Source organism: Pygoscelis adeliae, unplaced genomic scaffold, assembly GCF_000699105.1.
Source record: "Pygoscelis adeliae isolate BGI_AS28 unplaced genomic scaffold, ASM69910v1 Scaffold108, whole genome shotgun sequence".
Lineage (NCBI taxonomy): Eukaryota > Metazoa > Chordata > Aves > Sphenisciformes > Spheniscidae > Pygoscelis > Pygoscelis adeliae.
The window spans coordinates 3,066,241-3,083,406 of record NW_008825498.1 but is presented as its reverse complement, the minus strand read 5'-3'; the positions used below and the strand labels follow the sequence as shown (position 1 = coordinate 3,083,406).

The 17,166-nt window shown below is 39.3% G+C and overlaps 1 protein-coding gene across 1 annotated transcript in view; it reads left to right on the top strand.

Annotated features, from left to right (window-relative positions):
* SPIDR (scaffolding protein involved in DNA repair) overlaps window positions 1-17,166 on the top strand; it is a 199,800-nt gene that overhangs the window by 36,810 nt on the left and 145,824 nt on the right. Inside the window, exon 6 of the mRNA XM_009331471.1 lies at window positions 10,398-10,654. Within this exon, the coding sequence (XP_009329746.1) occupies window positions 10,398-10,654 (257 nt within the window). The remainder of the gene's footprint in view (window positions 1-10,397; window positions 10,655-17,166) is intronic.

Below are 17,166 nucleotides of genomic sequence, written 5' to 3'. Positions count from 1 at the left end.
TCTAATCTAGATCTCAAAGGAGTTTTAATTGGTCTTCACTTCGAAATCTTTTCATGTACTGTGAACAATCAGCGTGACTAAATGTCAAACTTAAGACAGTATTGCAGCAGTTAGCACCTCTGAATCTCTCTATAAAATGTGTATTTATAACAACATTACAATTTTCAATTACAGTGCCTTACCCAATTGATGGTTACTTTATTTTCCTTCTGCTCCTCCAAAAAGGAGGCACATGATCTAAAAGAAAATCTGTAAACTTAGTGTTGGGCTCCTTTTTCTTTGTTCTTTCTCCAAACAGAATTAATTTTAGCAGAGTACATCTAATGTATTTTTGTAACCAGTTTTCTTGTTTGGTGTTCTTTGGCTTACTTGGAAAAGCAATTAAACGTGTCTTCGGTTTCTTCAGTCTGCATGTAGGTGCTCTCATCATTGTTAAAAATCAGCTTAGGTGAAGGTGGTGCTTTTGTATGCATACACGTACTGTCATCGCTAACACAGTATTTCAGACGTGGTAAGACATTTCCTGCCCTGAAATGTTTGCTGTCTAAAATAGTTTTAACAGTGCAAAAACATGAAACAATGTTCTAGAAAAGGTAGTCTGTGGAAGGACTTCTGGAGAGGAGGGAAAGGGTCGGAAGAAGTTAGAAATGAAGAGGAGGGAAGAAATGAAACAACTATTTTAGGCTTTGGGGGCAGTACTGCAGGCGCTGTGAAGCAATAAATGGGGCAAAGGGGAGAACAGTCAAGTGAGAAGAATGTGAAGTGAGTGGGAGTAGAAGAAAATGAATGTAATGCGCAGCGCTGCCCAGCAGCCCGGTGTCTCCTTAAGCTGCCAGTGCTGTAGCTGTGAATGCCGGCACTGCTGGAGCTGGAAGCTCAGAGTCTGAATTTCAAGATGTGTCTGCGTATCTCTGGAAATTATGAACAAAAAAATTTCCACTAAGTGCTGAGCATTATTGCAGAAATGATGCCTGTATTGCATTTGTGTGTTATAGAACACTGTGCCAGTTGTGTTTCCTCTCTCTCTCATTTTCTTCTTTTTTTCCTTTTTTGATAAGTGCTTTTCTAAGGGTTTTCACAGGAAACTGCAGGCACATCAACCAAAGATGAGAAGTCAGTGTGCATAATCTGTACTTCACTGAATATCTGCGTGCAATCTCTCATTTAGTTAGTTATTCTGGAGTTGCTTCCTTTCATCTCAAAAATAACATGCTTGCAGTTATCACCTACTTTTTGAAAGAGAATACATAATGCGAAAGATGTTTTACAGTCTTTGACTGTTCCCTGTTTGGTCTAAACAGTGACATTATTGTGAGAGGTATTTTCTCATGGTTTCTTTTTTAGAAATAATTTTTTAAAAGCTTGCAGGATCGTTATTCATAACTGTATAGGCTAAAGATATGAGAGAGAAGCGGTTTTATAAAGAAAGACTTAATTTATTTAGACCAAATGATCTATTTGGAGTAAAAAAACTTGACAACTTTTGGGACCTGTAGAGGGGTGTAGTGCTGAAAGCTTGTCTGTTTTCCCACAGTTATATCTGTTTGTCTAGTAAAAGATATTACCTCTCGTTACAAGTATGTAACTTCAGTTCTCTCTGAAGACTTGGAACAAAACAAAAGAGTTGCTTGAAGATGGAAATGTATTTCCTCCCTTAACAGTTCCTACTGAATCCTGCAGGTGTTTAGTCTAGGTGCTTTAGGATTTAGCTCATAAATAATAATTTGGCTTTTAATCACGCCTTTCAGTTGAGTCCTCTTGTTACAGCCAAGCTTTTTAACCTGGACCATTACCATAGCATCACCTAAAACAGAGACAATAAAACTGAGGTTTCATGGCCTGAATCCACTAACTTTAATAAATGAAACTTAGTGAATAACTATAAACAAAGAATGTGAAAGTAGGTTATCAAACCATGTGATAACATCTGTTCCTTGGAAACATGAAAGTACCTATTTCTGTGTCAAGAACTAAACCCTGTTTAAGTGGTATTATAAGCTGACTACAATTTTCTCGTGTGCCCAAACTTCAGTGCATAATGTTGAGGCTTCTGTGCGAAACGATGTAATTATCTGTGTGCCCTATCAGAGTCAGGTATTTATATTTGAAAACCTGGGTCTCTATCATCCGGAGGATCCTTATCAAGATGAGAGCTCAAGTGCGTGGGATAATACGCAGTTGCATGAGAGGAGACCTGGTTCTGTCCCTGAATAGTTTGCAAGATGCAACACGTGAAGTGGCGTCTCCCCCCTCCCCCCCTTTTTTAAGGAAGGAATGGAGAGCAAGGGTTACAGTAATTCACTTGAATGTAATGTTGGCTAACAGTATGCAGAAATTGGTCCAAATTATCTTTAACAGCCAGTCATTTTCCCTGGGAGAAACTGAAGATGTTCTTGCGTGATGGAAAAAAGATTAGACAAAGCAGAAAAAGCACTTATAGGTTGTCTGTATTGACATTTTTCAGCACTGTTGGGTCTCTCCATCTGATCACAGACTGATGGAGAGATCACTAGTAATGCAGAAAATTAGGAAGTGATAGATTGACTTCTTAATGCTAAAGCTTCATTAAACTACTGAAATGATGCTTTGAAGAGGTGCAGTTGCAGCACAAATGCTACAGATGCCAAGACTGCAGCAGCGTTTTCCTTACACTCCATACGGTACAAATCAGTATCCCAATGGGTAAACTTCTGCTTCGTACCCATTTTGTACCTTAACAGCTCCCTGTCCCCTACTATTCTTTCCTGCCCTTGTGCCCAGCAGACAGCAGTTTTGTTCCGTCTTACCTTCAGAATCACTATTTAATTCCACATCTAAAGAGTACGCTTAGAAATAAACACGGTGCTTCTTGCTTTACTGACTTATTTTGTATAAAAATGCACTTGGGCTGAGAAGACAGCCTCACCTGTTTCGGTCGGCTGATCCATGCCTTAGAACAACCTGTTCTGGGAGGGGCAGGCTGGAACAGCTTGTGGATGTATCTCCAGAGGTATAGCCTGCTAAACCTGTTTGCCTTGTAAAAGCTGAGGTTTCTGCTCAGGATTAGAAGTTACGGCTTTGATTTCATCTTCCTTATTACTTGTGTATTCTTTACCTGGCTTAAAAAAAAAAAAAACAAACAAAAAAACAGTTGGTAAAATACCATCTTTTCATGAGGTCTATAAAAAGTCTGTTTTGTTGTCATTTAAATCACTCCTTTCCCGAAGTTTTTCTTTCAAGGATCAGATATTCATGTTGATTTTTTTGTTGTGTGTGCAAAATCTTATTCTATTGTTTTTTCCATTCTTGTTTTCTAAAACGATTAGTGCTGCATGCAGGATACTGCCTGCCAATGGTGTATGTGTACAGGATTATGTGTGAGAGAGCTCAAACCAAACAAAAACATGCACCTCTTCCTTTACAAAAAAGAATGCACAGCCAAACATACTGCACGTAATCCTAATCGTCGCCTCATTTTCCACTTCAAGGCAGTATGATCTGCACAAGATATGGGAGCTGATAAATGATGATACAAGTTATTTATTTCGTTAATTGTTATTTCATGTGTGATATAAAACACCATTTTGTGGACTTGTGTACTGTACTTCAACTTCCTCACTCTTTGAAGTGTAAAGAGGGAGTTTTCCTGTCTGTGTTGCCCTCCACACCTTTTCTGGGTTTCAGAAATCGTGCAGGAAGCCCAGTGCCAGCAGCCGTATCGTTCCATTAATTTCTGCAGAGTTACATCAAAGTTCTTTCAACTCTTTCAGTCTATGAAAACATCTCTGAAACTGTCCCATTTGCTTTTCTTTTGATAACAGGTATTGGTATTTTTCCTTTGAATTGAATCATACTTGGGATAATCTTTTAAGACAGTAGCTAATGCAGCTGTAATTTTTGACAGAGCTTGCAGAATAAATGGGGTCAAACATGGGGAAGACTCCCCCAGGAGCTCTCCAAAGGGAAGCCCAGCAGTGTAACCAGTGATGCTTAAGGTTTAGTAGCTGGCCTCCTTCCTCCAGAGGTAATCTTGAATCAATTTCCTTTATGATAGGAAGCACTGGGCTGCTGGATGCAATGAATCCTTTTCAATTAGTCATAGAAGAGAAGTCTTAACCACTTGTTTAAATGTCTCAAAACACCATTAAGAGGAGATGAGGGTGCAGTCTGTGACCAAATTCTGCTTTGAATAATTACAGTGTTGCTGCCTACACTTCTCCTCCATATTCAAGTAGATACAGCATTCTTCTTTGCTACTTGGCATAAATGATTTTGTGTGCTAATAACTACTGCATTCCAGCCTAGGGGTGGTGGCATCTAGGAGATAGCAAAAATTCATTCCCACGTCCGTGTGAAGGGAGATGTTGCTGAAGTTTAGTGGTGGTCGAGCAGGGAGAAAGAAGCAAACCCTTTGTCAGCTCAGTGGTAGTTGCTCTTGGAGAGTCCCAGAGAGGTGCTCGAGGTGGCCGTTCTCGTGCCCTTGAAGAGCGTACAGCTCTGTTTCCTGTAATGGCAGCCACAAAATGCTAATGTGTGTGGAGCAGGACATGTCATTTCCTAGTGCGCTGAACCAACACCACTGATAAATATTTAGGACAGATCAGATGGTCTGAGTGCATGTGCTGAGGAGGAATGCTGTACTTGGCTAAACAACTAGGCATTATCTGAGATCCATTTTAAATATATGCTGTCTCTGTAATAACACCGGGTGGTTGTTCCAGATACAAAATTTCAGTTAATCTGCTGTGTCAGTTCGGGCTTGCAAGTCCAAAAATATCTCATTAGTGATTTATGTCTTTCATTGTTGTTCTTTTTTGTCATACGGTTATCTCTGCCCACGCACTGCTACCTGATCTTGTACGTTTCGCGTGCTGTTCCTGTGGTTATTCCGTGAGAAGAAAGCTTGGTGTCACCCACAGAGTGGTACACACCTAGCTCTGCACTTGAACATTAAGTTTCTTGTGTGAAGGTATATCTGAATTTTACCTCTCTAGAGTGAAAGTAGCTAGCTTACCAAGAACCAAATTATTTTTCAAGATACTAGGAAAATATTTGGCGTAGACTTCAGTGCTTTAGTTAAAGCTTCAGAAAACACAAAGCTTTGAAGAGAACTGCAATCTTTAAGTCCTTTATATCTTTAATTATCTTTATAGAGCTGAATAATACCCTGTACTATCTGTGCACACAATGCTTGAATTAATTTTGTGTTGATTAATTAAGGGGCAACTTCTTGTCTTTTACCTTTACCCTACTCCCTATAATCCTGTAAGCCAGCTTCTGGTGGAGTTAGCTTCAAGCATTCATTAGCATAGCCTGGGCCTTTGACATACTGCACTGGTGATTTATGCTTGTGAATATTCATTGTAGCAAATCCAGGGGCTTTTCTGCTCACTCTGTTTTTTGGAGAGTACCATGCAAGATATAAAATCTCCTTGTAACCTGTAACTAACTCCCTGGGGTAGAACTTTGCTGCATCTGAATCCCTTTGCATGCACGACAACAAAGAGTACCAGTAGTGCAAATGTAGCATTGCTTATCAGAAAGGAAGACTGTATAAAAGGAGAGGCGGTAGGATAGTCACCTAAGTTCACTCTGTGTGTTTGTTAATACCAGTCAGCTTCCACCCATCTTGAGAGCTGTCATGAAAGGGCAGAAATGCAAATTAATTCTGAAAAGACTAAGGGAATTGGAAAAGAGAAAAAGATAGTCCATGAGAGAACAGGCAGGAGATAATAGAAAACGCTTCCAGAGTTAGAGGCAAAGATATGTGAAAGAACAAGTAGGAAAGGAAATGCCACAAGATTAATTTTCCCCTGTATGTACAGTGATCGAAGTCTGAAACTCTCAAATACTATTTCCGTTTCTGACATGACTTGGCTCTCTGACCTTGAGAAAGCCTGGTTCCCTAAGGGTGCCATCTGAGAAACCCTATTAATTCTTCTGCCATTTGAGGTAAGCTGTAGTAAGATATTTAGGGGGAAGAAATTTATTATTTTTAGGCAAGGAAATGACAGACTAAGTGACCTTCATCTGCAAAAAGTTATTTCAGTGTCTATATAGAATTTGATAGTCATTTTTTGTCAGTAAGAGGAGATTCGGACATATTGCAGCATACTGAAGCATCTTGGTTTCAGCTGATGAACTTGTTCAGAATATCTGTGAACTTTTATTGAGCATCATATCTGCCAAGTATCTTCATACCAAGTGGAGAAGATTTGCAACATTTTCTGAATGTATGATGACTGAACAAGAGAAAGTGTTTAACCAATACAAAAGTAGGGTGTATATACTAACAGTTTTCTGCAGAAAAGTTTCACTGAGTGATGTGTCTTGGGAGGAGAGCCAAGGGTGATGAGAAACTCTCCCAGCTGCTCATCTCCTTGCCTCTAATTAGCAATCACTGTATGAGAGCACCTTTTTTTTAAAAATACAGATTTTTTTTTTTTTTTAATAGGATTGATATGTTAGCTTTCTTTTTGTACAGAAAGTTTTGTACAGTTCTGCTTTCTATGCTGAAGCTGGAAACTTCAAACGGAAATGTAATACTTCTCATATTAACTCACTACTATTTTATTGATAAGAAATATCAAGTGCTTATTAAAGTAATCACATTCAGATATTTCTTGCTTCCATCGTTATTGAAGTGAAAAGGTAATTTTTTCAGACCTTCTAGAGGCAAATGCTGTGCAGATTGCAAAGGTACTCCTAAAGAACTCACAAGGTGTTCAAGGCAAAGCAACAGGCAGCTGAAGCAAATCTCTTGAGGGTGAGGGAGGGAGTACTTGGTCACAGAAGTAACAGCATGGTATCTTCTGTGCTGCCTGCATGCAAAATCTACATGCTTATAGAATGCTATCTTCATTTCACTGAAGTCAAGAGTTTTGTCTTTGAGCAATTTAGGCCAGGATTTTACCATTCCTGTGGTTAGTTTTTTGGTGGTTTTTTTGTTGTTTTTTTTTTTAATGACTTTACATTGACACAGGTAATCTTATATTCTTCAGCAATATTAACTGTTTAGCCAGGGGGGGATATTTGCTGTTTCTCATTCTGGTTTCTATTTTTACATTTGTACCATCCTCTGCGTTAGCTAGTACTGGTGAGTGCTGTCAAAAATACATCATAAATTAATTCATCTTGAGAGCTCTCTTTTGATGCATTTTGTTTTAAACATGCTTATCTTTAAAATACAGAGTCCTGGATGCTCAGCTACAGTACTCACTGACTTCTTTGTTTTCCTGTAGCCAAATCTTATCAGAAAAAATGGCACTATTCTGTGCATTTATACTAAAGTCCTTTTTCTTTAAAAGAAAGAGCCATAAAAGAGGAGCATTTAGAACCTTTCAAATGAAACCAGTCACAGAGCAAATCAGTTTATTCTAAAAGTGAACAAAATAAGCCATGTTTGTCATTTTAGTGAGAGAGAGATTGAGGTCAGCCCCTGCCTTTTTTTTCCACTCAGCCCTTGGACATGGAAAAGTGGTTAGCGTGATATAAAAGAGGGTGTTGTGGCAAGGCCATCGCTGGAAATGATAGGTAAATCTTAGTGAACAGTCTACTACCAAGTATTTGGAGTGATTGGGATATATGGGAGACGGTCATGGAAAACCCCAGGATAGGGATGATTAGATTGGGCTCAGGCGTTGGAGGAAGGGATTGAGGTGGGGAAACTGATCCTGTGTGTAGTGGGGAGCATTGTACCTTCAGCCACCATAACCAAAAATGACTGCATTTCAAAATAATAAACACTGTGGAAAAGTCAACTACTTCTAATTTGACACTTCTCTGTGCTTAGCAAAGACGCGCTTCACAAACTCTTAGTGATATTACTGGGGATATTATTTTAAAAAAGAACCTCTTGAAAATTCAGCTTCATGACATTTAAGATACTGATAATCGATAAACAATTCCTTCACTATTTATCAATGATTGTTTTAAAGTGAACCTAAGAAATTAAATTATTTATTTTTTTTGCCAGCTGTCCACCACCATAATGTTGGTAGACATGCCAGCTCGTTTACGGGATACTTGAAAAATCATGTATGTGTGTTTTGAAAATATTTTTCTCCTCAGACTGTGTTTCTGATGGTGGCTACAGTTAAATAATGTACGGAATTGGAAGGCTGAGTTTTTGTTCTTTGTTTTTCTTCTCCGTTTTTATAGCTTCCTCTTTTAAGAAAAATTTCCAACAGACCAATTAAAAAAAACAACAACAACCTCTAACAAGCAAACAAACGAAAAACAAAAACCCCAAAGTACGGTTTCCTTGGGGAAGCTAAGTCTAAACAAGTATACAGTAATAAATATTAGCAGAAGAATTAAATGATTTATTAGACAATTTTTACTTAGGAAAGCTTCTTAACTCTTACAACAGTCAGTGGGATTAAAACGTGCTTAACTTGAAGCACATCCCAAGGGCTTTCCTCATTTGCATTTTACTTGCTCAAAGAACTTCAGGTTTGCATCGTTTTTTTAGATGCAGTGGATATCATAGCAACTTCAGCAAAATTAAAGCATTCCTAAAGCAAAAGAGTGCATCGGAATGGTGTTTTAAGAATGAAGTGCTTGCTTACTGCTTTCATACTGTTTGAAACCTTTTATTTCTGGCTCTTTTCCAATGTGGAAGGAGTTTGTTTTCAGAGAAATATTGTTGCCAAGGGATGAATGTTGACTGTGTTGTGTTTAAAGCAGGCTGATATTAATTACATTCTTTTAGCTATTCTCCTTCTCTGGATAACTTTAAAAGGTCCTTCCAATTTCCAGAATACTTAGGTAAACTCTCAGAACATGAACGCAGTGTCTCGTCATTTACGTGAAGAATGTATTAAAGAACTGGCAAGAGCTGAACTCATTTTTGTGCACAGTCGAGAAATGTTGGTTTCAGATGATTACACTAATTAATAACATACGACAGCATTAGTGAATGCAGTGATTTCCCTTCCTTTCCTCTTTTATCTTTAAAGTCTTTATCTGAGCCAGTTGTCAAACAACCTGTATGGAGAGCTGCTTACTGCATTAGACCAGAGGAACAGGCTAATTTTTTTCAGGACCTATTCTGTGATCGGGGCAGCATGATCTGGAGCAAAGTCAGTCTTTGGGGTTTTCCAGTTCCCCATTGATAATGTGAACCTAATGTTTGCATTGGGTTTTGGTTCTTTCAAGGATCAGGCTGAGTTACTTAACTTGCCTCTTCTACAGAACAGTTTTGTGCAAGCCTCCTTGTGTTGGGCTAGTGCTGGTGGTCCCAGTGATGGGACTGTTACTATGCTCACCCCAGAACTTGCACGGAATGTTGGGTTTTTTTTCCAACTAGCTCCTGAAGACTGAACCCAGCTCATGTTTCTTAGTCTCTGCCTATTTCAGAATTTTAGATCATTTTGTTCTGTACTAGGTAAAATGCCACTTTCCAAGTATTTTTGCTTAATACTCAGTACTTTAGGAAATACAGGGTCAAGAGAGCATAATGTACATAACAACTGTGCAGAGCTCACCTTAGGGTGCCAACCCTGCTGCCTTGCCCTGCTTGTGCGGGAGCCCTAGAGGAGAGTAAAACAAGCTGAGCCAAAGCAGGTGAATTTTCCCTGCCAGCCCTCTCCTCAGCCTTCCACGTCTCTTTGCAGACTTGGTTTCGGGCCTTCTCATCCTCCCCTCTCATCCCTCCTTCAGTGAGATGAGTTCAGCGTGTCCTGTGAGTTTCTGGGAGAAGAGCTCCACGGAGGTTTTTGAGTCTGAACTCCAGCCCTGCTTGCTCGCGGCCCTGGCTGCTGACCAGCGATTGATCCTTCCTGGAGCTACCTGGATGTGGCCCGATAGCTTATGCTCAACTTCTGAAACCTTCCTGGGAAGCTACAGGCCTGCTGGACATGGGTGAAGGCCAGCTTTAGTGGTCAAAATCTTGTGTTAGCAAAAGGTTACATACTTTTTGCCAGCTACAGTTTCTCAATAGAGGCATGTGTTTCTTCCCTCCATTCAGACTACGGAAGCCAGCCTTCCTACTTACTTGAATCCTGATGAGAAAGCTCCCTTTCTCTCAGCTTTCCTGCCAGTCACGATCCCTGCCACTCATTAGCCTCTTTCTGCTTTCCTGAAAACTTGATTTAATCCTGACACCTGTCTGGAAACTTCTCCTGATAGGGATAAGCATTGGCTTATCATTTTGATAAATTCTCCAGATCTAGTTGTTTGAAAAAATAAATGTTATGCATCCTCGTTGTCCCTCAAGAGATGGTCCTTATATTCAGGAGCTCATGTTGACTTAGAAAAGATTAATGTGCATTTACAGTGAAGTTGTCCAAGTTATATTAATCAATAAATTGGCATTCAATTTATGGATTACTAGGGAACGTAAATAACTGCCTACATAAACCTGTACTATCTCATAAGCATTCTGCTTAAATAGCTTTTTGGTTTTATTTGTTTAGACAACTTCGACAGAAATTTCTGAGTATTCATCCGATAACGACAGTGTGGGAGTAGCAGAGACGGGCCTGTTGACTACTACTCCAGGATCCACTAAGAGATTACGGTCGCGGTCAGGAGTGGACACGGGGGATGTTACAGCACGACCGGCCAGCGAGTGGCTGTTGTCTGCACAGGCCCTTCTCCGCACCCCCGGGAAGCAGGCGGGCAAGGCCCCCCGAGCCCCTGCCGAGTCCGCGAAGAAGAGGAAGCTACTGAGGTAAATGCGCTGTCCGCCTTAAGGGTTTTATTTTTTTAATTGTAAGTAAAAGAATACTTACAGAAGAGTAGGAATGCATTTCAAGGATAAACATTTTAGAGATGCAGATTCCAAAAACTTAAAGAATGTTATTTATCTGTAAACAATCAAACAAGGCAAGAAAGAACTCAGTTCAGCTTTAAAATCTGTGGTGAAAGCTCTCGATCTTGAACTCCTGTGTACAAATTGACACGGTTTTTGCACTTCTAATAATGCTTTACAGTGCCTTACAGATGTGTGAGTGGACATACTTCTGTTTTACCTTGTAACCATTTCATTGCTTTGTGCCTCTCCAGATAGTCTGTAAAAATGCTGTACCTCTGATTTTTTTTCTGGTCCTCTCCCGATTTGTCAGGGTAAAATTATCCAAAATAGTGTAGGAAGGGGGTGGATGAGCAATAGCGCTGAATAGTGCAGGACAGAGTGATATTTAGGCAAAGGTGGGATGTATTTGTTAATCTGAAATTTAAATCTCTGTGACTAAATTAAATACATTAAAAAGATATCTAACTGCTGAAAGAAAACAGCCTGAGCAGTGGAAGCCTGATGTTCACAATTCACTATTTCTCTAGCTAATTACAGTGCAGAAATGGTCACTCCCAATATTGAATTAATGAAAGTTGCTTTAACTTAAATGGTATATGTGAAGGTATGCCTCAAGCTATGGAGACTACAATTACAAATGGTGCTGCTATAGGTACCTATTGTATTTTTAACAATGTGGTTCTTTCTTACATTTTTACAGCTGATTCTATGTACAGTGATCAATCAATCAATTACTTTAAAAGTAAATACTCACTTTGGTTAAATAGACATACCTTATTTTTCTCTAAAAGTGTTCTTGGCTCTTTCAAAATGCTGACTGAGGGAACAGATTTTAAAGTCCTAATTACTGAGGATCTCTATACTTAAAAGTGTTTTGCTTGTGCAATCAAGCTTTATTTCTTGTTACTTTAAAATCATAAAGACACAACCATACTAGGTCAGACCAAAGCTGTAATCCCCAAAAATGCCTGTTAGTGGCCAAAAGCAAGTATGTGTGAAGCTAATAGAATCATAGAATCGTTAAGGTTGGAAGAGACCTCTAAGATCATCGAGTCCAACCGTCGACCCAACACCACCATGCCCACTAAACCATGTCCCTAAGTGCCGCATCTACACGTCTTTTAAATACTTCCAGGGATGGTGACTCAACCACTTCCCTGGGCAGCCTGTTCCAATGTTTAACCACTCTTTCAGTAAAGAAATTTTTAATTTAAAAATTAATTAAATTAATCTTAATTAAAATAAGAACAGGACAAGTGTATAGTGGTATTTTGCCCAGATGCACTTCCAGTTTTCAGCAGTTTACTGCTCAGGAGCTGTATGTTACCCTCAGTGGGTTTGTCTTCCCATGAGTTTGCCCAGTAGTTTTCTGAAGCCATAAAAACTTCTGGCTGCTGCAGTAACATCCCAGGGTTAGGAGTTCTGTAGCTTAAACATGACTTGAATCTGCACCTACCAGCTTCATTTGATGACCTCTATTATCAACAATCTTAGTGCAAAAATATATTTTACAGCAAAGATACTCTGAAACAAGTGTATAAGAGAATAAATAGCTTTAAAAACAAACAAACAAACCCAAACAAACCACAATGATATAGAATGTAATCTGTCTGGAGTGGCCACAGGAGCAGAGCTTGCAGGGTTTTTCACTCTTCCATCCTGTGGTTCCACCTTGGGTTCCTTTGGGAACAGGGAAGCAGGCAGGAAATTCCTCAGTTATGAGTTTTGTTTATATAGTTATTTTGCTTGTCTGGGTAATTGTCATCTTTTCACTCTTCCTGTTCAGGGCATTAATTCCATGTGTCTCTCTTTCCCATCCTTCCTTTTGCTGCTGATGGAGAACATTTTCATTGATGTGCTAACAGTGGATATAAGAGAGTGCATCCTTGATAGGAAAGCTCAGGTTTTCAGTGCTGTCGATTGAAGGCCAGTTCGGGGAAAGGTTTGTCAGCTTCTTGACTGATGAAGTGACAACTTCTTCTTTCTGGTTATATAGCTAAAAGTTACATAGCAGTTGCTGGCTTGTCCTTTCTCCTTCCTTCCCACCTCTGCTGCAGATTGAGGCCACAGCAGAAAAAGCAACGAGCAGGGGAAATCATCCTGCAAGCTGGATTTGGCCCACGGGCTCCCACTCCGACCATTTGGAACTGCGCAGTAGGTGGAAAAGAGCCTCTGCTTAGCCACGCTCTCTTTTTACAGGCTGGTGGCTAGGGGAGCATGGATTGAGCGGAGATGGTGCAGGTGGTAGAGCTGCTGTCTTCCTATGTGAATTCCTATGCAAGAGGTTCTACTCCAAATCCAGACCATATTAAGTATGCTTACTTCATAGAAGAGTCCTGATGTATTGTTTCCACTTTTAAGAAAATAGATTTTTTTTCTATTTTCATCTCTCTTTGCTGTTTGAGATGACTAAAGCTATCTTCAGAAGTAGAGAGAATGTTTTCAAAAAATTTTAGCTTATATTTTCTGAAAAAATCTTATACCGCATGTAACGGTCTCTTCCAAATTCTTTAGGCACACTGCAATCTGCATTTGTATTTGCATTACCTGATTGCAGCTATGCTCCTATTACCTCAGTGGCTACACTTTTCTACGCAACCTCAAAGAAAATGCCTTAACATCTCCCCCACCCCCAACCAAAACCAAACAAAAAAACAAACAAAAGAGCCCTAATGGTCTGTGGAAAAATTCAAATAAGTTACTTTCTACTGTCTTCTCCTCCTGGAATCCTCCTGGTGCTAAAATGGAAATGGGTAGTTGCCTGGATGGGAGGAAAGGGTATTATTTGTTTGATCCTATTACAGATGTCATTATTATACACTACAAAAATCAAGATGTAACCGAACCAACAGAAATCTTCAGAATTTAGCTGATTATGGATGATTAAAATAAATTCTGCTGATCCTAGTGTTAGAAATTTGAGTGTAAATTCACCACCTTTGAGTGGAAATAAAATGAGAAACCCATCTATGTTCCCAAAAGAACATGCACAATATACAATGTTGCTTATGAGCAAAATTTGAAGGGGCATGTTGCAATCATCCTCTATTAGGAGTTAAGTGGGGTTTTGAAAAGTGATTAGCATCTGCAGACAAGAAAGGCGTGACAGAAGCAATTCCTTGCCCACCATGCCTACTGACTGGTCTATTCTGTGCCCTTTTGCCAAATTCTCGTATGTCTTCACGTATCCCCTGTAATGTTAGTTTTTGTTTTCAAAATTGTTCTAAGTAAAGATTGTTCTTCTTTCTACCACAGTCCACAGGGGAGAGCAGGTAGTCTGTATGGTGGTGTTTGTCTTTCAGGGGTGTTGATGGTCCTGGGCAGGTTCTGAAGCAACCTGAAGGGCAGTGCTGTAGGAGGTGCCAGTCTGTCATGCCAGTGGCAAAGTATCATCTCTTTCATTCACAGCCATCAACACCACTGCTCCCGGACATCCTCACCTTAAACATTGGTTTTATATGCCATCTTGTATAGCTGCCTTCCTTTATTTAAACAAAATTGGTGATGGATGGAGTGGGAGTAGTATAATTTTCCCAGGTACAGTGAGAAATAAATGTCATTGTACTGCACTCATGAGCTAGTAAGAGAGTTGATAAGGAAGTGCTAGTAGTGAGGTGATACTGAGGTGAATTGTCTTGGTGGTCAGGTCAAGAGGTGTTGGGTTTAGATGTTCCTACCCTTTTATTCCACCATAAAGTTTCAGTTTCTCAGCTTGAGTCAACGCTGCATGGGAAAATAATGCAAGTGATTTGCAAACCTGAGGGGAGAGAGTATATACTGCAAATAACAGGTTTTAGGAAGCTCTTCTTTTTAGATTTGGAATTCATGTTAACGCTACAGGGTAAAATGTCTAAACTGCAATAGTTTCAAGTCTCTCAACATTCCCTTGTGAAAGAAGAGAGAAATGAAGAGTATTGAAAGTCTCAAAGTTTGTTGCATAGGTTAAACCAACAAGTGGATTCATTCAGTATTCATAAAGAAGAAAACTCAAAATGCACACACTCAGCTTTTCTTGTCTACAAGTAAACCTTTTTTAAAGGTTTTATGAATTGTTTGCTTTTTCTAGTAAGATTTTATTTCCATCAGGAAAAAAAAGAAAAGTCTGGGTTTCAGTGCAGGAAATAGATATCTTCTTAACCCTACTTCTAAATCCGTCACGTTGCAAGAGCTTTTAGTTGTGAAGAATAGCTGCTTTAGCTTTTTGTTTGTTTTTTTAATACTTGAGTGGCCGTTTTTAGTTTAATAGTAAAATAAAATCTTGGGAAATTCTGTTTAATTATCTTATATCTACTTGTATGCAGACCACTTACAGATCTGATCTGCTAAAATTAGCTTTTATTATCAAAAGAGGAGAAAATTATAGAATGTCCTGGTACTACGTGCAGTAAAATGAAACCCGGTTGTCACATGAGGCCAACTGAGGTCCTGAAAATAAAGGAAATTGCCAAGGGAGGAAGAAGCTGGCACAAATGAAGCAGGCTTTTACTCTAAAATTGGGTCTGTTCTTTCTTACATGCATCCACAAGTAGCATGAGCGTGTTACAGCAACAGATTAGCCCTTTTGACCATCATGTTCTTATGCTGATTTTAACTATTTGTTTAAGTTTTCCTTGCTAGTGAATTTCTTGTTGGATTAGGAGAGTATAACTGAAGAATATCATGGCTGCACTACAGATGTACCACTTGTAATCACTGGCAATGTACACAGGCAAATTATTTTGCACTTACTGAAAATTAAAATGTCTTTTCTTTTTTAGAAAGTGTGGATGGTTTCACTGGGCCAGATATTTGGTGTTAACAGGAAAAAAAGCCACATTTAGTAAAACTCCCCATCACTTTCCTTAAAATGACAGATTTCTCCAATTTCACGTGTAATGTATTTTAGTGATTGGAACGGTTTAGCAGGGTACAGTTGTTCCCCATCAGAGAGAAGTCATTTTGGTGCCTTTGGTTTGTTTAACCATGGAGCTTGCTTTTCCATGCAAGATCTCTGCTCAGGCAAGCCAAAATCTTCCCAACTGAAGGGAAGGCTCTTCCCTTATCTCATGGGGCATGGCTGTTTCCCCATCAAAACTGGTTCCTGCAGGGTCTTCCTCCTAACTTGTTACTCTATTCCATGAAAAATTGTGCATGTGAGTCTGGCCCTTGATTTTTTTAATATTTTTTTTTTATACCGGCCAAAAAAGGGATAACTTATTTCTGGGAAGACTCTTCTTATTAAATCATCTTACTTCTGCTGAGAGCCTCTGCTGTAAGAGAGGTAGGACAATCTGAAATAATTTTTTGCTGTTAAGGAGTCTGAAGAGCCAGAGAGCTGTGGTAAACTTTTCAACTGTGGGGTTGTTTTTTTTTTTCAGTGGCTGGTAAGAAGGGGTGATCAATGTTTTGAAAACTATGAAAGGAGCAGGCCCCAAAAGCTTATTTATTTCCAAAGATGTTCCTAAATTATTTCAAATATTTTCTGTGAGATAATTTGGCTAAGTAGAGGCATGGGAAAATTAACTGCCTATAAAGTTTTACTTAAAATCTTTCACTGGAGGCCATATGGCATGTAGAAAGCGCTCACCCACCCTGTTCTCAGCAGTTACGACTGTAATTCCTCTTACATCTCTTCCTCTGTACTGTCCGAGGCAACTAGGACCTGGAAACCAAATCTCACTACACAAGAATGACGAAGCTTTGGTGTCTATGACAAAGAACTATTTTTGATTTGCAGGAGTAATTGTGGTATAGTGTCCAGACACTGCTTGCAAAAGTTTGTTAAAGGTGGTATTGAGGATGTCTCTAGTATATGCTGGTTGGAATTTACAGCTGAAGACACTGTAAATTCTCTAGAAGGTCACTTCTGTCTAATGCAGTTGCTGAAAGATACCTCTGGCTCTCACTGTGCTATGGGGGCTCACATAAATGGTATCTTTGTTCCACATATGTTTTATGGAGGTGACTTCCTTTGTGGGACGATTGAAAAAAGGGTGGTGAGAGACTACACGGACTCGAAAAGACTTTTGGCTTATTGAACTCGAGGCTCCAAATCCTTGAATCCTTAAGACTCTAGAAGAGGCTTTCAGTATGTCTGCCTTGTTGATTTGGCTAGTGTAAAAAAAAAAAACCAACTCTCTGGATGGGTACAATAGATCAGAGCATTGACATGTGAGCAACTGGTGTGCAAGAAAATCCAGCATCCAGTGCAGTTTACTAAATCACTGCATTGCCTGCCTACTCAGCTTGTATTTTTTTCAAATAAATGCGGAAGGTCTTTTCTCTATATTTTTGTGTTGGCAGACACAACTGTCCCTTGATAACTCTGTGTTAGAAATTATCATTTGTGTTACAGTACAGATCTTCCGTTTTCCTTTCATTTTAGGTGTGTACCTCAAATATGCTGTTGACTTGACATGGAAATTGTGGGTCGGGAGAAACACTGATTG